This window comes from Rhinolophus ferrumequinum, chromosome 27 (genome assembly GCF_004115265.2).
Source record: "Rhinolophus ferrumequinum isolate MPI-CBG mRhiFer1 chromosome 27, mRhiFer1_v1.p, whole genome shotgun sequence".
Taxonomy (NCBI): domain Eukaryota; kingdom Metazoa; phylum Chordata; class Mammalia; order Chiroptera; family Rhinolophidae; genus Rhinolophus; species Rhinolophus ferrumequinum.
The window spans coordinates 13,562,686-13,585,329 of record NC_046310.1 but is presented as its reverse complement, the minus strand read 5'-3'; the positions used below and the strand labels follow the sequence as shown (position 1 = coordinate 13,585,329).

General features: G+C 35.6%; 1 protein-coding gene across 1 annotated transcript in view; it reads right to left on the bottom strand.

The window, feature by feature from the left end:
- DNAH14 (dynein axonemal heavy chain 14) overlaps positions 1 to 22,644 on the bottom strand; it is a 200,405-nt gene that overhangs the window by 114,104 nt on the left and 63,657 nt on the right. The window contains exons 26-35 of the mRNA XM_033099365.1: positions 22,076 to 22,163; positions 20,331 to 20,584; positions 15,918 to 16,149; positions 14,980 to 15,033; positions 11,964 to 12,109; positions 10,519 to 10,587; positions 9,704 to 9,890; positions 8,856 to 8,929; positions 6,511 to 6,682; positions 2,839 to 2,928 (exon numbers count right to left, since the gene is read on the bottom strand). Coding sequence (XP_032955256.1) covers positions 2,839 to 2,928; positions 6,511 to 6,682; positions 8,856 to 8,929; positions 9,704 to 9,890; positions 10,519 to 10,587; positions 11,964 to 12,109; positions 14,980 to 15,033; positions 15,918 to 16,149; positions 20,331 to 20,584; positions 22,076 to 22,163 — 1,366 coding nt within the window. The remainder of the gene's footprint in view (positions 1 to 2,838; positions 2,929 to 6,510; positions 6,683 to 8,855; positions 8,930 to 9,703; positions 9,891 to 10,518; positions 10,588 to 11,963; positions 12,110 to 14,979; positions 15,034 to 15,917; positions 16,150 to 20,330; positions 20,585 to 22,075; positions 22,164 to 22,644) is intronic.

The window sequence follows — 22,644 nt, the reverse complement described above, 5'->3', positions numbered from 1 at the left end:
TGTCAACCTGTATCCCCTCTCCCTCTTGAACTGACAGTAGGTCCCATTTAGGGAACCCAACAACTATGAAAAACACTTTCTTTCCAAGGGTACCAGGTGTACCCTTAGCATGGTATTTCTTATGCAGAAACCAGGCATTAACTTGCCTCCCTCCCCAAAACAATGCAACTTGAACCTTAGAGGTGGTTATGAGAGTGTTAAAAATCCAGTGTTTAAGGAAACATCGCCTTGTTCCTGGAAAACATCCAGATTGGTCTCGACTCACTGGCAAGAGTTGTTTTAAATGGCAGAATTGAACTAGACACTTTATCCTTGTGGGCCAAGACAAGTGTTTGCAAATGATAATTTTGCTGCTTGCTGTCCCTGGATTAATGCTTCAGACTAAGCCATACAATCAAAACAGAAACTGAAGGAGAAATCCACTGGCTTTGTAAGGTAGATTCTAATGGCTTATTGAATTTGTTCAGCTTTCTGGACCTGGAACCTTGGGTGGGCATGGCTGAAATTAGTATTTTAGGTTGACGTCACCCTACTGTTTGTAGTCTTATTGATAGAAGCCTTAATTAAATGCTATGTGAGATAAAGGGAATGGATGTGGAGCCATTAGTCAGAGTGGTCAGCAGAGTGGCATACTTCTGGGAAAGTTTACCAGACGCCAAGACAGTGTATAAACCAGGGGTGGATATTGTGGGGAGACAATTCCTTACAGGTCTCTGACATCTGCACATGCCTCTGAACAGAAGTTTTGAAAGCTTTGTGTAGGGCTATCTTATCAAGGATGTTTACATAGCAAAGAGTTTTGGAAGAGAGAGTGTTTCCTATCGGGACCAAGGACAGATTTATCTGCTGTCCCGAGAAAAGACAAGATCTCCTTCATGAGCAAAGGCTGGGAATGTTTGCTGGTAGTACCCTATTAGACTGGAGGGTTCCTAAGCTTGGGGTTCTTCTCCTGAGAACTAACTCACCATGGGTGCAGATGTCACCTGACCCTGTGTCACCCTATGAAAACTAAGTCTTGGGAAAATGGCTCCTGCTATTGCTGTAAGTAATAAACTGTCCTTTTGGACACAGGAGTCTAGTGTTTTCTGCCACTATAAAACCATGGCAAACTAACTTTTGTTAGTTTGCAACAAGGGTAAAAGCTTGACAAGAATATGCATAGAGGAAAAGATGTGACATCATAAAAACGAAAAATCTCACCATAATTATTAATTTAATTCTATCCCAATCAAAATCCAAACAGGATTTTTTTTTTTTTTTTTTAGTGGAAATCAATAGGCTGATGATCCAAGAATTTTAAAAGTAATGAAGATGGAAGATTACGATGGGGCTCAGGACATACTATCTCAAAATATGGCACCTCAAAATATGGCATATTAAATATATTAGGCTGAATAAATTTTTTTTAAAATGGCAGAAGCAAGAAGGTCACTCTGACCTCCACCACCTCATCTTTCTTCCCAGAAACAGGTCATGAAACTTCCATGTGAGACACACTTTGCCTGTATCAGGAAGAAAGAAGATGTTCTTATCACCAGAGACAGGGAATTTGGGGCTGAAAAGGCTGTACAAATAAACCTTATTAAACCACCCTTACTTTCCTAGTTATTTCTTCACCATTCACTACCCCTAGTCCAAAACCCTGTGACTTGCCAAGTCATCAAAAATTTGTTATTTTTTTTTATCTAAAAGGTATAAAAGCTTCCTGTTATGGTCATTCTTTGGGTCTTCAGTCTCTTGTGAAGGCTCCCAGGTACATGTAAAAATTCAATAGTATTTGTATCCTTGTCTCCTGTTAATCTGTCTATGCCAGTTTAATCTTCAGACCCAGTCAAGGAGCCCAAGAGGGTAAAGGATAACTTTTTCCTCCCTTACAATTGGTACCACCACCAAATATAAAGGCCTATTATAAAGCTACGGTAATTAAAACTGCATGGTATTGTTATAGAGATATAGACAAAAAAAAATCAATCAATAAAGTAATTCACACTATTAGACATGAAAACTTGGTACATGACAGAAATATAAATAGCAAATCAGTGATTAAAAAGTCTTGGGAAAATTGGTTATCCATTTGGGAAAAATAGATCCCTACTTGACACCATAAAGAAAAATAAATTCCAGACAACTTAAAATTGGAAATGCAAATATCTGGAATTTTTGGAAAAAAATATAGAAAATATCTTTATGAGACAGGACAGAAAAGATTTCTAAAAATAGGACACAAAAACATACACCATAAAAACACCCCATAAACCATTTTACTGCATTAGTAATGTCTCCCACACATCTGAACACCATGAATGTTTCTAAAAAGCCGAGAATATTTGCAATGCATGCAAGCAATAAAGAAATATGATATAAAAATGCAAAATGAAAAGTCTATATATTTACTAAGAAAAAGACAAACAGTGCAATTGAAAAAATGAATATATTACATAATCTGGCATTTCATAGAAAACTCAAATGGCTAATAAATATGTAAAAGGGTATATAATTTTACTAGTAATCAGGGAAATGCATAATTTAATGCTTTTCCAAAGGGTTCATTCATAAAGAACAGGAAATTCAATGAAGGTATAGCAATGAATGCAGAACATTTTACACATTTGTAGGATTTTCAAATTACGTATTAAGAGGATGAAGGCAAAAAGGATTAATTTGTTAAGAGTTAAATTGAGGGGTCAAATAAGGTCTAGGTAAATAGTTAATCAATAAACCACTTTACTTTGAAGAACATGATAATAGCACTCTTTTTTTATTATTGTGTTTTTCTCCTTGATCATACCTATTAAAACCCAAGAGAAAAGAATTGGTAACATGCCATTCTATATTTACCTGAAGTTGATTATGAAACTGTATGATTTTCTCTTTCTGAGCTGGCCATTGTTGCAAGCCCAAATGCTGTGTTGCAATAGATATTGCTTTCTAAAAGAAAATAAGTACATTAATTTAAAATGCATTGCAAATTAAATTCTTGATAAATAATCCTACAAAAATCTCTCTTTACTAAATACCAAATACTGTACTTTAATACCGTAGTTGTTAATTTTTTAGTTTACCAATCTGAGAATAATGAAAACTTACTTTCCACCCAAAATACAATAACCCCAATTTTATGTTCATAGACCCTTCCTGAATTTAAAAACTCACGCTTTAAGATGTATTTAAGAACTAGCTGTTACTGGACTCAGTTCACAGTTTAGCCTCCCCCAGACTCTTCCAAGCCCAGCACAACTGGCAACGATCTGCAGATCACTTTGTAACCCATATCAAGTTGCCTTGAGCAGGGCATAGGCAGCAGCTGACCTTGGCCTGCACCAGAGCTCCTCCCCTGCAAGAGGCCCCAAAACCAACATACCAATGGCCAGTTTCAGACCACATGGAGCACCACCTAACTACCTCCACAGAAGACACACCCGAAGAGTAGACTGGGCAGGTGTCACAGCTCTGCTAAAGCAAATCCTGCTCCACAGGGTCAGCCCCTGCACAATAGCTCCTCCACTGTAGTCACAGCCAGTCCTCACAACTAATCAGCCTGAGGGTCAATCCCTCCCATTGACATGCAAACCGCCATCGAGGATCAACTACAACAGGACGGCAACCACAACCCACACAAGGGACACACGGAGCACCCATCTCAGGTGACAAGGAAGACTGTGTCACTGAGCTCCACAACCACACACCTACTATATAAGGCCACTCTACTAAGATGGGAAGACATAGCAGATCTACTTAACACATGGAAACAAACACAAGAAATCAGCTAAAATGCAGAGACAAAGAAGCATGTCCCAAATGAAAGAACAAAATAAAGCTTCAGAAAAAGAACTAAACAAAATGGAGACAAGCAATCTACCACGTGCAAAATTCAAAACACTGGTTATAAGGCTGCTCAATGATCTCAGTGAGAACTTCAACTAAGAGTCAGGAAACAAAAATGGAGATAGAAAACATTAAAAAAAGTCAGAAATGAAGACTACAATAACTGAAAGGAAAATACATTAGAGGGAATCAATAGTAGATTAGATAAAGCAGAGAACTTAATCAATGATTTGGAACATAAGGTAGCAGAAAACAACCAATTAGAACATCAAAAAGAAAAAAGAATCCAAAAATGAGGAGAGTTTAAGGGGCCTCTGGGACAACATCAAGCACACCAACATTCGCATCATAGGGATACCATAAAATGAAGAGAGAGAGCAAAGAATTGAAAACCTATTTGAAGCAATAATAACGGAAAACATCCCTAACCTGGCAAAGGAAAGATATACAAGCCCAGAAAGTGCAGGGAGTCCCAAACAAGATGAACCTAAAGCAGCCCAAACCAGGACACATCATAATTAAAATGTCAAAGGTTAAAGACAAAGCGAATCTTAAAAGCAACAAGAGAAAAGCAATTAGTTACCTACAAGGGAGCTCCCATAAGACTGTCGGCTGATTTCTCAACAGAAACTTTGCAGGCCAGAAGGGTTTGGCAGGAAATATTCAAAGTGATGAAAAGCAAGGAACTCTACCCATTAAAGCAGGCATTAAAAATGAAGGATGGATAAAGAGCTTCTCAGACAAGAAAAAGCTAAAGGAGTTCATCACCACCAAATAAGTATTACAAAAAATGTTAAAGGGACTTCTTTAAGTAGAAGAAGAAAAAAAAGATAAAAATATGAATAATAAATAACTACATATCTATCAACAATTATTAATATTTTAAACATAAATGGATTAAATACTCGAGTCAAAAGCCACAGGATGGCTGAATGGATAAGAAAACAAGACCTTTACATATGCTGCCTACAAGAGACTCACTTCAGATTGAAAGACACACACAAACTGATAGTAAAGGGATGGAAAAAAATATTTCATGAAAATAGAAATGGAAAAAAAAAAAAGCTGAGGTAGCAGTACTTATACCAGACAAAATAGACATTAAAACAAAAGCTATAATAAGTGACAAAGAAGGACCCAGTAATCCCACTTCTGGGTATTCATCCAAAGAAACCCAAAACACTAATTCAAAAAGACATATGCATCCATATGCTCATTGCAGCATTATTTACAATAGCCAAAATATGTAAGCAACCTAAATGTCCATCAATAGATGAATGGATAAAGAAGATGTGGTACATATACACAATGGAACGTTACTCAGCCATAAAAAATAATGAAATCTTGCCATCTGCATGCAACAACATGGATGTACCTACAAGATATTATACTGAGTGAAATAAATCAGACAGAGAAAGACAAATACCATACGATTTCACTTATATGTAGCATCTAGAAAACAAAAGAAGTGAAAAAACAAAACAAAAACAAACTTATACATACAGAGAACATTTTGATGGTTACCAGATGGGATGGGGGTTGGGAGGATGGATAAAGTGGGGGAAGGGATTAAGAAGTACAAATTGGTAGTTACAAAATAGTCAAGGAGATGTAAAGTGCAGCATAAGGAATATATCAATAATATTGTAATAACTATGCATAATGTCAGATGGTACCAGATTTATCAGGTTGATCACTTCGTGAGTTATATAAATGTCTAATCACTATGTTGTACACCAGATACTAATAATGTCAACTGTAATTGAAAAATAAAAAAAAGTATTTTAAAAAAGAAGGAATGGAAAACTCAGGATGATAGTTGTATCTTGGGAGAAGGTAGAAAGCACAGGTTGGTTCAAAGTTATCTATTAATGTTTTAGTTCTTACACATTGTGTTGGGTTTACAACTGTTCCTTTGGGAGTTATGCTTCACAAAATACATATATTTTGCATGTATTCTGCTGTATTTTCAAATGTTACATAATAAAAAATTTATAAAAGATTAAAAAAGAAAGATAACCTGATCTGGCCAGATTGTGAAAAGCAACGTATACCAAGATAATTAACTTGGGTCTTATACTGCAGACAACACTGATCCAAAAAGTGGTTTTGCTATGTGATCAAACATGTTTTAGGAAAGCAAATCTGGTGGCCATATGGCAATATGCCTGAATGCAGGGACTGGCAGGGGACTACACAATAGTGAAAAGAGATACTGAGATCCTACCCAGCCTAAGCAATCACTGTGAGACTATATACGTAAGAGAAAAAATAAAGGGCTCTACAATCGTAATACATAATTTTAATGTCACAAGATATTTACATTTTGAAGTCTTTTTTCATAATTCTGATCTAATTTGATTCTCAAAGCACCCCTTTAAAGTAAGAAAAGCAATCATTATTATTCCCATTTGAAAGAGGAGAAAATTAAGGAACAAAACATGCAACAGCCTTCCTTGACTAAAGGTACAGTTCATTCTTCTATTAGGTCATGATTCGGTGAAAGCTCTTCCCACCCCCACACACCCCTAAGGGGAAAGTATATCTCCAAGTATCTTTATCCCCCAAATGATAACATGAATACAGTATTTCAGGAAGAACTGTTAATATTTTTAATCCCCATCTAGTTTCTTATCTTAATTGATACTCCACAATGATTGCGATAATTTTCAAAGGTCTTATTACCTCCAAGGCAATTTGATTTACTGTGGACACAGTCGCTTCAGGGAAAACTTCTTCTATAATCTTTTCAAAAAGTCGGACATCTTCTGGAAGAAATTTCGGTATACTAGCTTCTCTTACAGCCTCAATAATGATCAGAGTTTCATCTGTTTCAGAGAGACTGTCACTCATGTTACTTTAATGGTAGAAAACAAACATAAAGAACAAGTTAGCAAGTGTGCTTTGCTGACCCGGAAGACCACTAATATTTTGAGCGGTGGCTATGCCAATATCCTTTCCTCCTCTCCCTCACTGCAAAGCAGCTATGTGGTTTGGATGAGGTGAATCTGGTCTTCAGCTCCAGGGATGGGCCCCGACTGCCTAGCACCATCAGGATAACGCCATTCCCTAGTCACTGATTCTGGGATAAGCATTGTATCAGGAAGGTTTTTGAGTTGCAAGTAACAGTAATGAATTCAGCTAGCATCAAATGAAAAACAACATAATGGTTTATTAAAAAATCTCTAGGAAGGCCAGAAAACTAAACTTGCTGGCGAGACAGCTGGGAACAATGGCCAAAATACTACCTAAGTGGTCCTACGAGGACGTGACTGCCACCATCAATAGCTCCCGAGAGCAGTGCCTGTTGCCCCAATGCCACAGATGCTGGCACTAGAACTGCTCACTCCCCCTGCTATTTCAGCTAATTGGCTGTAGTTACTGCCACCACTGTCACCCTTGCCAGAATGGACTCCGTCTATCCCATTTCTTTTTTCACTAGCCTCAGATTCAGATTCTAGGGTAACTGTATCTGATCTGCCAAGGTTGTATGTCCAATCCTTAGTTACAAGGAAGTTTTGGAAAGCAAGTATGTGGCAGAACAAATATTCATTAAAGGAATATAAGCCTTGTATGGACAAGTGATGACTAGGACACAGTGATACTGGGGTAGACAAATGACTGTCCATTCAGGGAGGTTTGGAACTTCAGTTCAGTGGTGTGGCTAGCTCCAGGTATTATTAGAAGCTATCTTGCCACCAAAAACGAAGCCAGCCTATGGAGGGTTGCAGTGCTGAGAATATCTGAGAAATAAAACTGAAATCCTAATCCTAGATTGTCATTGTCTTTTGACTTCAGAAAAAGTACTTTTTCCACCATTATACATCTTTTCTTTTACGGCTTCTCGACTTTGAGTCTTCGTTTTAAAGGTCTTTTGTAGCCTTAGGATATAAAGGAAATTTTGTTTCTTCAAATACTTCAATGTTTTAAATTTTTTATTTTTAAAATCTCCGACACTTTTTTGATCCTTTTTGAGTTTATCTTGGTAAATAGTCGACCATGGTTCCACCTTGATCTTTACCCAGATGAATGTTTAGTTTTTCCAACACTATTCATTAAAAAGTCTATTCTTGCCTCCCCATTTATGATATACTAAGTACCCAATGCATCTAGTCCTACCATATTTACCCGAAAATAAGACCTAGCCGGACAATCAGCTCTAATGCATCTTTTGGAGCAAAAATTAATATAAGACTGGGTATTGTATTACATTACATTACATTACAAGACTGGGTCTTCTATTAATTTTTGTTCCAAAAGATCATTAGAGCTGATTGTCCAGGTAGGTCTTATTTTCGGGAAACACGGTATTTCTGGACTTCATATTCTGTTCCAATGGTTTGCGCCTTTCTACTCATGAGTTAGCATTGCAATGTTTTAATTATTGAAGCTTTATCATTTCTTTTAATACTTAAAGGGATAGTCCTCCTTCTTTGCTCTTGTTTTTCAATATTTTTCTAACTAGTCTTAATTGTTTATTTTTCTATGTAAACTTTAGGATCAGCTTGTTAAAAACAAACAATACCTTTTGGTATTTTTACTGGGATGCATTTCCATTCATAAATTAACATTTAGAGTACTTAAATCTTTATGATGTTAAGTCCTTTAAGATGTTAAGTATGTAGTGTATTATTTCATTTATTCATGTTGTCATTTGTGTCCTTCAGTTGTGTTTTAATGTTTTTTTTCATATGGGTTTTACACGTTTCTCATATAGGTATATTCATACAGGTTTTACATTTCTCATTAAGTTATTGCTCTTATACATGGGGTCTTTCATTCCAGTATAATTTTATAATGTAAAGATAAGGCACATGTTTTAAAGAATAGGCTCTTTTGAGGAAAGGTACCCAAGGATTTTGTGTATTTTTTTCTTCCTCTTCTTTCATATTCTTAATAACCTCTACCACATTTTACTGTGACACTCTGGGAGCTTCCTTTTTTATCTTATCATTACTTAAAACTTAACAAACTCTTTTCCCAGTGCTGTATAACTCGCTTTTGACCTTACAATTCAAAATTCAACTGACCATTGAAACTCCCGTTTCTTTCCAGCCATTGTTATAATTGTCTTCAGAGTCCTCAGGTCAAAATTATAATGATCCTATCAAACATTAAAATATTTGAATTAAGTTTCTGAGGAAAAATGAAATAATTTGGCAATAAATGCAGAGTATATCTTTAAATCACTAATCGTCTATACTATAAAGAGAAACAGTGATATGAATTCAGGAAACCGTCTATTTTGCTTCTAAGGCTCACTTCTTTCTGAAACTGGTGCTCCTAAAAGTCTCCTTAAATTAACAAGTACTAAAGGTGTTATAAATGATCAGTATCTGAATTAAATTTTCTCTGAACTAGAGAGATGAATTGAAAGAATATTGTAAAGAGGAAACTCAGCAAATAATGTCGTTAGCTATCCAAACCGTTTTTGGGTTATAAACAAATACTCATTAAACCAGCATATCCTACAACAATAATTTTCAAACGATGGTACTAGTTAGATCAGCAGCATCAGGAACATTTGAGAACTTGTTAGAAATGCAAATTCTCCAGCCTTACTGTAGACAATTAGAAAGTTGGTGGTAAGGTTCAGCAATTTGTGTTTCAACAAGTCCTCCAAATTATTTTGCTCAAAATGTTAACCTCCTCATATGGAAACAGCAATCTATAATTTCAAATAACAGATATTCAAGTACTTTCCCCAGATCTTGGAGAAAAGTTTTGGAACCTTGACTGACTTTACCTATTGCCTTACATCCAACTCGGGGCATGTGCTGATAGGAATTCCAGCTCCATTATTGTCCTAGGTCGTTCCTAGACCAATACCAGAAAAGTTTTATATAATCACCTTTCTCAGAGAAAAGTCGTTCATTACCTGTCTTGAGAGCTCTGTGCTGGCTAGTTCGTAAAAGTTAACGAGCTTTCTGGAGAGTGATTTTGCAGATTTGAAACCAACTGAAAACAGCATTACTTCAGCAACCATTTGATAATGGGGATTCATCATTTCCACTGGGCGAAACAGAGATTTTAAGTTACCTGGAAGATCTACTCGACCTTTGTATCTTAAGAGGATAAAGGAAACCAAAGAAACAAAATACACCACTTTTCAGTTTTTCAAATGAGGCACCACATTATATAACTTTCCCCCAAATAATTCTATTGGCTTTCTATGTGATCTTTACCTGAAAACAAGTGTATAAGATGGTTTCTGTTGTACTTTTCATCTCACAAAGCCTCCTAGTTTATGATCTTTCCTTCCTGTGCCTCCTTTTACAATTCACCTCATATTACTTCCCTCGGATTCCCTGGACTTCGTAACATTCTATCAACAGATATTTATTGAACCTGCTCAGCCTCCAACCCCTGTAACCACCATATTCTTATTCTTTCGGCTATTCTTACCAGCTTTTCTGTCTGTGTTCTCTTTGTGACAAACTGCTGAACTTTTGTTTTCTGCATACTCATGAAGTGAAAAACACCCCTTGTTGAGAAATATAATGTGAGATCACCTACGTACTTGGATAAGTGCAGACTTGCAACTGTTTATAGATAGTGTCCATAGTGGAGAGGTGCACAGGGGTGGTGGAGGGTGAATGCCAGATATATGATGTCAGACAACTCCATCTACGATTAAGACTTAAGGAAAGTATTTTGGCCTGTGTCCATTCCTACAGATGAACTGATACTTACCCATAATTCATGGTGATAAATACTGCACAAGACACACTGATACGAATTTCTTTTCCTTCCAGTACAAACCTACAAGACATGACAGTATTCATCACTAAGAACTGTTTTCTCTAGGCCGAAGTATGTTAAAACTACAACTGAGTAGCCTTTCCCTAAGGCTGTGTTCCATTAAAATCCAAATGAGAGCATGCTGGAAAAAAACAATGGTTAAGAGGGGAGAGAAAAAGCACATCTTAAGCCAACATTTGAGCCCTGCTGGGATTCTGATTTTTTTGATTATGTCTGAAGATGTCTGAAGAGTTTTGTGGGGCCTGAGGCTGGAAGGTACACATCTGAATGAAGGGACTTACACAGGGGAAAGAACCTGAGGGGACCCTTGGGACATAGAGCTCTGCCTGGATGACACAGTGGAACACAGCCTGCTCCCTACTCCCCAATTAAATAATTTTGGGGACACTAAGAAAGAGAACCCTTGGCATGGACATGAGGGTCCTATTGTTGGTACCAATGATAGAGACAATGGAGAGAAATCATCTAGTGATTTCATGGACAGCTGATATCAATAAGGGTGGTCAAAACAGGAGAAGAGGCACAATCGGAACAAAACTTGAGGACCCCCTGGACATAACTGAGGAAACCCTTGCAGAGGCTGAGATATGGTAAAGAATTGGTACAATGTGGGTTACTGTGATCCCACTTATATCCACAGACTCGTGAGGCCTCATAACACTGGCTCTAAGAGTTTGAGCAAAATTCTTGAGAGAAAAGCTAGAAATGCCCATTAACTTGAGTTAGATATATTAGATTGTCATAGAAATATTAGAAATATTTAGATTGTAATAAAAATTTTAAACCCACAAATCCAATTATGCCCATAAAGTAAATCATCTGAGTTCCTGAATTTATCTGAAGACAAAAAAAAAAGAAAATTTTGTTTGGATAAGGAAACATTAGTAATCCTAACATACAAATACTGTTTTTGTAAGATTTTTCAATTAAAGTATATTAATTCAGAGTAGTGGCGTTAAGAGGAAGCTTCAGGTGTGTGGCCAGTATAATTTTGTTTTTTAAAAAGATGTAGAATTACAGAAATCAAATTTGCTTTCTTTAAGTGAAATATCTTAAGATGAAAAAGCACTAGGAGAATTTAAACTCAAAAAGAAAAGTAATTAGAATATATTTGCATCATTGTCCTGGTAGCTCAAGAGACTGTTCCAAGCTTGGGCAAGTTTGGCTACCTCCCAGTTGGCATGAAAGCTAGTTATATACATATATTTTTCTTATTTGCCAAGCAAACATTCTAGGTAAATGCCATCCCTCTTGGTCTGAGCTTAGAACCATGCCCCCACCCAAACACTTACAGTAGAAAAAACACTTAATAATAATTAAACAGCAAATGTAGATCAAATTAGCAGTCCAAAGATATGAATGTATTTAACAACTACCTGAGAGAATAGCTGTCCTTTGCAGCCTTAATTGCTTGGATCTGTGAGGCAATCATCGAGAGAATTTCCACATCAATTCGATTGAGTTCATCGAAACAACACCACGCTCCTGACTGAACTAGTCCAAAAATTAATTTTCCCATTATCTTAAAAAAAGAAAAAATAATGACTGAAATTACAATGTAGATGAAATTTTTTACAGGGGATGTTAATTTCTGCATATTCTTCCCATTTTACCCAAACTAACCAAACTCGGTTTGCACATCTTTCTCTCAGGCATTTTTGTAGGGTTCAAAGCAGCAGCTGCTCTCTGCTTTGGACAAGGCAACTACTCTGACCATCTCTTACAAAAGCCTAAACACGCTGTAGCAAACACAGGAACCACTGAGGCAGGGCTACATTATGTTCACACGGTTTGGCACTCGCCCGATGCCATGTCCTCACAGAGCCACGCACTGGCGTCGTCTTTACTACAATTTTCGGCAGATGGTCATAAAGTGTCTTAATGTGCTCCTTTTTCTAGATTAGGACAAGGCTCATGGGTTAGTGGTGGGCTGCTGGAGGTCATGAAGCAAAGTGAACCAGGCCCAAATTTAAGAGAAGAGGTGGATTCTAGACCAGACTGGAATGGGCCCAGCTAGAGCACGCATGTGTTACTCAGCTTCTGCCATCTATGATGGGGAAGGCCTGGGGTGGCCAAGTCTCTGTGAGAGGCTGAAAGTCGGGATTGAAATCTATTGATTTGGAAATTCTGGTAGCTAAAACAAAACAACAAAACTAACAAAAACACTGTCAGGCCAAACAGAGCATGTGTTTATGGTGTGAATACGGGTTGAGGAATGATGGAACTCAATGAGGAGCTTTTGCTAGGTGTTGCAGAGAGGGAAGGATTGGAGGTTGAGAAAGCAAACAGAGACCCTCAGACTGCGGATACAGAAGTTGGTTCCTCCCTCTGGCTGCAGAAATCAGGATTTGTCTCTAGGTAAAATTTTGTGTTTATCATGGGTTTTTAAGCATTAATTTTGATTCCAAAAAAATATTGCATTAAAAATATTATTTGTCTTGATTACTAGGGTTTTTGATTCTCCCTTAGCAGCCAAGAGCTTCACTCACTTCACTCTAGTCCTAGTACTGCTGTGCCCCACTGGAAGGTAGTTTCCTTCCAGAAAAGAGACTCTATTTGTAAGTGTCTTAAGAATAATATTCAATCAGTTTATTTACGTTTATTTGTTTTTTTAATGTTCTAAGTGAGCACATATTGGAAATGTAGGCTCTCAAAGGTAATGTAGTTTCTTTCTTTGTTTTACTGAGGTAACATTCGTTAATAACACTGCATTATATTTTATGTGTACAACATCAGAGTTCGGTATCTACATACACTATTGCATGCTCACCACCAAAAGTCTAGTTCCCATCTGTCACCATACATTTGACCCCCTTTACCCACACTGCTCTCCTTCACTCCCTTCCTCTTGGTAACCACCAATCTGTTGTCTGTATCTATAATTTTTTTTAGTTAGTTGACATTCAATATTATTTTATATTAGTTTCAAATGCGTAGCATGGTGGTTAAATTATAATTAAAATATACGATTTATGCAGTGATCCCCTTGATTAGCTTAGTATCCACCTGGCACTATACATACTGTGTTTCCCTGAAAATAAGACCTAGCCGGACAATCAGCTCTAATGTGTCTTTTGGATCAAAAATTAATGTAAGACCCAGTCTTTATATTCAGTCTTTATATCATATATCATATCATATCATATCATATCATATCATATCATATCATATCATATTATTATTATATAAGACCCAGTCTTACAGTAAAATAAGACCGGGTCTTGTATTAATTTTTGCTCCAAAAGACGCATTAGAGCTGATTGCCCAGCTGGGTCTTATTTTCGGGGAAACACAGTAGTTGTTGCAACATTACTGACTCTATTCTCTATGCCGTCCTTTACATCCCAGTGAGTATTTGTAACTACCAATTTGTATTTTTTAAATTAATTTCGGGTATACAAAACATAGTGCTTAGATATTTACACCCCTCACAAGGTGATAACCCCAACAGTCTACTGCCCACCCGACATCGTATATAGCTACTACAATACCACTGACTGTATTCCCCGTGTTGCATTCTGTGACTATGTATTTTTTAAATTATAGTTGACATTCAATATTAGTTCATATTAGTTTCAGGTGTACAGCGTAGTGTTTAGACATTTATATAATTTATGAAGTGAACCCCCAGTAAGTCTAGTACGCATTTGGCACTATACATAGTTTTTACATTACTGCCTATATTCCCCATACTGTACTTTACATCACTGTGCCTATTTTGTAACCACCAATTTGTACTTTCTAATCCCAGAGGCAATGTGCTTTGAATGCAAATAAAATACAGCAATAAGATGCAAAAGGTTGGGACTTAACATGCAAAACAAAATAAACTGAAGTGTTTGGAAGCTTCAAGTAAATTTGTGATGGGCACAGAGGTACATGAAATTTTAATAAACATTTCAAATGTTATAAGATATATTTTAGATAATGAGCAACCACAATAAAATATGGCTGACATAAACGTATAATCATCTATACAAACTCTGATTCAAATTTTTGTGTTATTCATAATAGCCTTGTTGTTCTTATTTTAACCTTTTTAGTAAATTAAAGGTTTAGAACTTATAAATAAATTTATATGACGAAAGCAGTACTCTTAAATTTTTTTTATATTTATGTTTCACATTATATTTTGTATGGAAAGATCCCATCAAAAAGTTTGAAAACCACAGTCTTAAGAAGTAGTTCAGTTGAATAAAAGTAAACTGTAAAATGTTTTAAGTTCATATTAAATTTTAAGTTTCTCTTCTAATAGTTTAAAATAATTAATAGCATTTATAGTTCTATTATTACTTAATTTGTCTCTAAGATATTTTTCTTATTCTTTCAATCCTCAATGAATTATTTTATATGTACAATATTTTTGCCTGAGTGTATATAAATAAGCTTTACCTTATAATCCAAATCCTCAAAACAGCTGAAGACCACACAATGTTTGCCTAAAGCCTGGGAAACAAAAATATTATTTTAATATATTCCTTGAATTATTACATAAAATACTAATGTTAAAACTTACAGAGTAATAGAATATCTTTATTCTTTTGAGAAAACTTTTCCAATTAAAGATGAATTAAGGGGGGAGGGGAGATCGGGGCTATAGAAGAGGGTAAACGGGTCTAATATATGGTGATGGAAAGAACTGACTCTGGGTGGTGAACACACAATGTGAGATATAGATGATGTATTACAGAATTGTACACCTGAAATCTATGTAACTTTACTAACTATTGTCGCCCCAATAAACTTTAATTTAAAGGGAAAAAAAGATCAATTATATACCAAGTTTTGAAATTCACAAAACTCAATATAGTAGAAATGCACATATACTGTTATATTTCAGTTGATTAGTACATGGAACATTAAGGTCAGGATTTTAAATATATCAACAAATGGAAAACAAAGAAAAAAGCATTCCAGTGATATCATAAGCTATCTTTTGCTTTCATTAGGTATCTCTCTCTCTCTCTCTCTTACACACACACACACACACACACAGCTATTAATCACAAAGACCAGGCAAAAGTCTGTGTACGGGGCTCAAAATAAAGGAATTACGCCTGCAGGAAGAGGAAGGGGGACACAACTACCATTAACGTGTCAGTTGGTCAGTATAGTGAGATTTCAAGTAAATACAAAGCACATGTTGGCTTACTGAAATCACGAATCCCAGCACATAATAGGCACTCAAAAATTAATTTATGAATTGTATGAGTTAATGAATATGCTAGTTAAATGTTACAAACATCTTAACAGCAGAAATGGTGCAAACTTCAGTACCATGAAAGTTTGTGTGACTAAAAAAAAGTTATTCTGGTTATAAAACCACTTACTTTTGCTAGATCTTTGACACTCTCGGTTTTTCCTGTACCAGCTGGACCAGAGGGGCAGCCTCCTAGATTCAAGTGTAGTGCTCCAGTGAGAGTTAGCCAGCATCTGTCAGTGAGAGGCGTAATGACCAGTCTTGGGGTACAGCCCAAGTACTCATAGCCGTAAGCAAAGCAGGCATCTCCTTGAGATATGCAGCACAACTTTTGTTTTGCATTCCATTTATATTGCAAATGTCTGAAACAATATTTTAAATGCTCATATTATTGGGGCAAAATTATTGTTTTTCAAATGCAGAAACAAAGATTAAAATGGAATATTGATTAGAAACATAGATATCAAAACATTAAAATCAAATGAAAAGAATGATGGATAATTCATCAATGACGGTATTAGACATCAAGAGTAGAACTCAGAAGACTAAAACACGAGCGCTGCAGGTGCTCCTCTGAGAAAAATGGCCTTGATGAATCGTGTGGCTTTGGTGTGATGCTGTCAGCATAAAATGGAGGATTTATATAAGAATCATCTCTATGAAGTTTATTATGGTTTCTAGTAAGTCAACTGTTTCCTTACTGCTATTCTGTTTGGATGATCTATTCATTATTGAATAGGGGTAACTGAAGTCCCCTATCATTATACTGATGTCTATTTCTCCTTTCAGGTCTGTTAACATTTCCTTGATATATTTAGGTTCTCCTATGTTGGGTGCATAAATATCTACAAGTGTGATAGCCTCTTGTTGGATTGATTCCTTTATCATTATACTTCTTTGTCTCTAATTAGAGTCTTTGCCTTAAAGTCTGTTTTCTCTGGTATAAGTATAGCTACCGCAGTTTTTTTGTTTGTTTCTGCTTGCATGAAATATCCTTTTTCTATCCTTTTACATTCAGTCTGTGTCCTTAAAACTGAAGTGAGTCTCTTGTAGGCAGCAAATAGTTGGGTCTCATTTTTTTCATTCGCTCAGCTACCCTGTGTCTTTAGATTGGAAAAGTTAGCCCACTTACATTTAAAGTAATTAATGATAGGTATGATCTTACTATCGCCATTTTGTTAATTGTGTTTTTGCCTGTTTTGTAATTCCTTTGTTCCTTGCTTCTCACTGTCTCTTCCTTTGTGGTTTGATGATATTGTAGAGTGGTATGCTTAGATTCTTTCATCTTTATCTTTTGTGTATTATTATAAATTTTTGCTTTGTGGCACACATAAAACATCTTATATTTGCAAAAGCCTATTTTAAGCTGATAAAAAGTTAAGCTTGAATGCATACTAAAACTTTATATTTTCATTCTCCCTGTTTTATGTGTTGAAGTTACAATTTACATCTACTTACATTGTGTTTCCATTAACAAATTATTGTATTTTTATTTTTACTACTTTTGTCTTTTAACCTTCATACTAACGATTTACCCACCACCATTACAACAATAGAGGTTTCTGCATTTAATTATGTATTTATTTTACCATTTATACTTTTTATGTTTCCTTGTTACTACTTAGTATCATTTTGTTTCAGCTTGAAGAAAACCCTTTACTATTTCTTGTAAAGCCAGTCTAGTGGTGATGAATTTTTTTCAGTCTTTGCTTGTCTGAAAAACTCTTATTCAATTCTGAGGGACAATTTTGCCAAGTAGAGTGTCTTGGTTGACAGTTTGTTTTTCCTTTCAGCACTTTGTATATATCATGCCACTCCCTTATGGCCTACAAAGTTTCTGCTGAAAAATCTGCTGATAGTCTTATGGGGGTGCCCTTGTATGTAACAAGTTGCTTTTCTCTCTTTGCTTTTAAGATTCTCTTCTTATCTTTCACTTTTGACAATTTAAATATAATGTGTCTTGGTGCGGATCTCTTTATATATCCATCTGATTTGGAATTCTGGGTTTCCTAGATCTAGATGTCTGTTTCCTTCTTCAAGTTAGAGAAGTTTTCAGCCATTATTTCTCTGAAAAAAACTTTCTGCCCCTCTTTCTCTGTCTTCCTCTTTTGGGACCCCTATAAAGTGAATATTTGTCCACTTGATGGTGTCCTATAAGTTCCTTATGCTATCTTCACTCTTTTTCTTTTTGAAACTCTGATTGAACTCACTGCCTTGTCTGTGAGTTTGCAGATAGTTTCTTCCATTTAATCCAGTCTGTTGTTGATCCCCAGCAATTATTTGTATGATTCAAGTGCTAAATCATTATTTAAACACAGTTATCAATTTCCAGAGCTTTATTCCTCCTATTATTCTTCCTTTAGAACAGAGGTTTCCTTGGTTCACTATACCTGTAGTATATCAGTAATTTTTTCATTACCCTTCACTATCTCCTAATTGCTTTTATTAATGTTTAGGTCCAAAGCAGCTTATTAAAAATATTATACAACTATATTTAAAGAAAAACATTTGTATTTCATTCTCAAATAACCACAGTTACTTATGGGATGTATGTGCCTGTTGTGCACTGTACAACTTCTCAAATCTTGGAATCAGACTGGATACAGTCTGTATCTTGTTTCCTGTACCATGTTAATTTTCATTCAACGCTTCCTTTTTATTGGGCCAACTGTCAAAAAACTAGGTTTACAAGGATAAAAAGTCACTGAAAGGTGGAAGTATGATTTGATGTTAAAATTGTGAGCTACTTCAAGCTACTAATTTGCTTGGTGTCTGACAAAGATGTATCCCTGTGAGTCCTTCAAAGTTTAAAAAATCTTGCAGTGCCCTGTGAGTTCCCTATGGTCAGTCCCCTTGACATATAATTTGGGAACTGTAGCCCTAGAATCACAGACACAATCAAATAGTCTTATTAGCATCTTCCTTTTCCTAATTTAATTTTCCATATATGTTCTTCCACTTTTTTACTTTTAAAGAGAGTTAATAGAAAGTTATAATGATATATAAACCTTTTGCAGGGTGATAGTTCATAAACATGGCATTCTTTTTGGCAATTAAGAATGTATAGAGTTATACTTTGTAGTAAAATAAATGTGAACATCTGTCATGTATATGTGAATCAACATGTGAACATATGTCAAGTATAAAATAGCCACGCAAAATATACTCAAGTGGTTTCAGTCAAACACAGAGCAGCTTTCTGCTCCATTTTCCCTAGAGTTTAAAGGAAACTGCCATACCTAAAATAAAGAAATTTATGCTAATAAATAATTTCTTAAAAGTAAGCTTTTCTTGAGAAGGAAAGACTTTATGCAGGCAGGACAGTTGTTTTTCTACAGAGAAAATTTCAGAAAAAAATTAATTCAAAAGTTTGAAACTTCACTTATATTTATTATCTATAATAAACTTCATTTATTATTGTATACTTGGAATTGTATGCTTGATCTCCCCTTCTCACTAAACTTAGTGGCTCAATTTTTATATAGTTTCATATTTGTATATGAAATACAGGTAATCCCAGTAAAACACAGCACTTCCATACACCATTTTGCTCCAACATGGTTCGAGAATTGGGGAAAACCCTCGTACAATATGGCATCATAGATCATGGTTTCACTCTAATACAGTTTGAGAATTAGAGAAATCCCCAAATAACAGGGAGTATAACAAGAGCTTTTAAGAGCAAAAACTATCATTTGAAATTTTTCATTCAAGAGTGGATGTCATATTATTTTGACTGCAAAATTTTGAAATTTATTAGAATTTTAAATCCATTTTGTTCATGGAGTATTAAGTTCAGAGGATGAAGATATCTTGTCAAAAAGAAAATGCCCTCAGTTAATGGTGCTTAGTAGTGATGATGAAGAAAACATTATTTAATACATATTAATATGCTATGCTTTTGGTGAAAATTGCTTTAATAAAGATATTTCTCTTAATTATAAAAATATAATAGTATGTTGTTTTAATTTTTGGAATCTAACCCCCTTTTTTGTACTAGTTCTTTGTTTCGTATAACACGGATTTGTATAACACGGCATTTTTAAGGAACCTAACAACCGTGTTATACGTGGTTACCTGTACTACATATGTATGAATATAGAGTAATTGACTCTGGGTAGGAGGAAGGAAGCTCAGAGTTAGAGAATTGGCTGGAAATGTTTTCTGATTTGTTTCCCAGCTTAGTCTGTTCCAGAACTGACAGCACACGGTGGAAATAAGAGGATTGAGGTAGAGCTCCTCTCACTACTCACAGCAAACTGCTCTCTGGCTGAACGGCACAAGAGAAAACACAACTATGAGAAGAGTGCAGGCAGTTCAGGAAGGTCAAGCAGAAAAGAAGTTACAGTGAAGGGGAAAGGCAGCAGAAAAAGAAAACAAAGAAAGTTGAGTATCAGAAATATAGTACTCAAGTTGGCGCAATTTGCCTAGAATTTCTGCAAAGTGAAAACTCAGGTTTGACAAAGTCTGTGGTAGAGAATTAATTTACCTAGAGATGGCTATGTGAGAAATTTACGTAGAGTGACAATTTAGATCTGCCTACCTTGTCCACTCAAAATCCTCTGCATTGCAGATATTTTTAAGTAGTAAATCTCTCACTATGTCTCTGCAGTGAACATAAAGGGTAAGCAACGCCCCCAGCACCGTTTTTGTTCGAGAGTTATTAGTATCCAGCACGACCAGCTCTGCAACCTCTTCTAGACCACACAGCATACCAGCATGGACTTTTTCCAACTCTTCTCTTGAATGAGAACTCATAAAACTTCTGACACAATCATTATAAAACATGATCTGGCTCTAAAAAAGTAAGATATAAATGTGGTAAGTGAAGCATAAGTTTTATAAATTAAAACAGATGTTTTCATGAAGTGTATGTCGTGTGTGTGTGTGTGTGTGTGTGTGTGCATTTGTGTGTGTATAAAAGAGAGCTTACTTGTTTGTACGTATTTGAGAGTTAGAGATTGAATTTTGATTAATGCTTGTGGGGGCTTATTCATTAATAAATGTAAATATATTTATCACCAATATTTATACTATGTAAATGCTGTATTCTTAATCCATCATCACTAGGCTAAGTAATAATCTGGGGATAGTAATAATAGTAGAAAACTCCAAGGTGAAATTAGTGCTGTTTCCTCAGTTGAACTCAGAAGTACCGTCCCCAGAATATGTTATGTCTGCAATCATAATTTTCAGATGATTTCTATAACTTCTGTTATTTAATCCATCTCTTACAGTCACTCTTCCCATCCATACCAGAGCTGTTCTAAGAAGCCTACTTCTTAGTGTCAGATTGACCTGGAAGTTAATGGAAGGGGATATGTCAAGAGGCTTACAGTTTATACGAGTGGGCCCAGTCTAATCACATGTATCCTTAAAATTGGAGAACTTTTTCTGCCTGTTAGCAGAGGGAGATATGACTACAGAAGAATAGTCAGAGAGGCAACATAGCTATCTCTGAAGAGGAAGCAAGGGGCCCCAGGCCAAGGAATGCCAGTGGCCTCTAGAAGATGGAAGAAACAAAGGAACAGAGTCTCTCCTAAGGAATACACCCCTGCTGGCATCTTATTTTAGCCCCATGAAACCTGTGTTGGCCTCCTAACCTATAAAACGATAAGATAACAAATTGTGTTGTTTTAAGCAACTAAGCTTGTAGTAACTTTTTAATGACAGCAGTAGAAAACTAATACAGTATAATAGAGAGATATCCCTAGGAAAATAATTTATGGTCTATTTTCATTCAACTTTTTATTATGATAAATCTCCAACATCAGATGTTGAAGGAATTATAAAACGAATACCTATATACCCATCATCTATATCCTACAATTAACTTTTTGCTATACTTACTTCATCATGTATTTGTCCATTTATCCATCTATCTGGCCATATATCCATGTATCTTAGTTCATGATACATTTCAAAATAAGCTACACCTACCATGTTTCCTCGAAATAAGACCTAGCTAGCCAAACCATCAGCTCTAATGTGTCTGTTGGAGCAAAAATTAATATAAGACCCGGTCTTATTTTAATATAATGTACAACCAGGTCTTATATAAGACTGGGTATAATATAATATAATACGACTAGGTATAATATAATATAATACTGGGTCTTATATTAATTTTTGCTCCAAAAGATGCATTAGAGCTGATGATCCGGCTAGGTCTTATTTTCAGTGAAACATGGTATCAGTACCCTTCATAATGATTTATTTCTAAGTCTTTGCTTTCTTGGCAATGTAGCTACAATTAAATACTTACATATCAAAGCAGCATTAACTTACCACAGTGAGAACCACTTGTCCTGGATGAGATACAGCCCAATGAGAAAAAGGTTGGCAGTTCCAGTCTTCAATCCCTTGACTTACAAATCTATAAACAAACAACTCACTTATATTATTTATATTTAATTACTGATTATGGCCATTCACGATCAAGCATGACAAGATCACAGGGGAACTTTCCATTAGGATCTCTGATTATTTTTGGTTCTAATGTAGGGACCAAATAGTGCTAATGGTCTTACTTCATGCATAATGAGTATCCCTTAAATTCCTCTTTAACCTCATCCGCACTTCTCTAATGAGGCCGATAAATTTTGGGGGATGGAAAAACTGTATAAAACTAGGAAATGATACCTATTAGCTTTGAATTTCTAATACAATCAATGACAAAATCAGCATTGAAAATAATTTCTACAAGACTGAGTATTGAGCTAAAACCAGCAGATGGTAAATTCCTGCATTTTGCTTTAAAAATTAATTATAATGGAGAAAATGGGATTCATGAGAAATAGACAGACAGTTTATTTGAGACCAAAGTTAATATGTATCAACAGTATAGGTTTTGATAT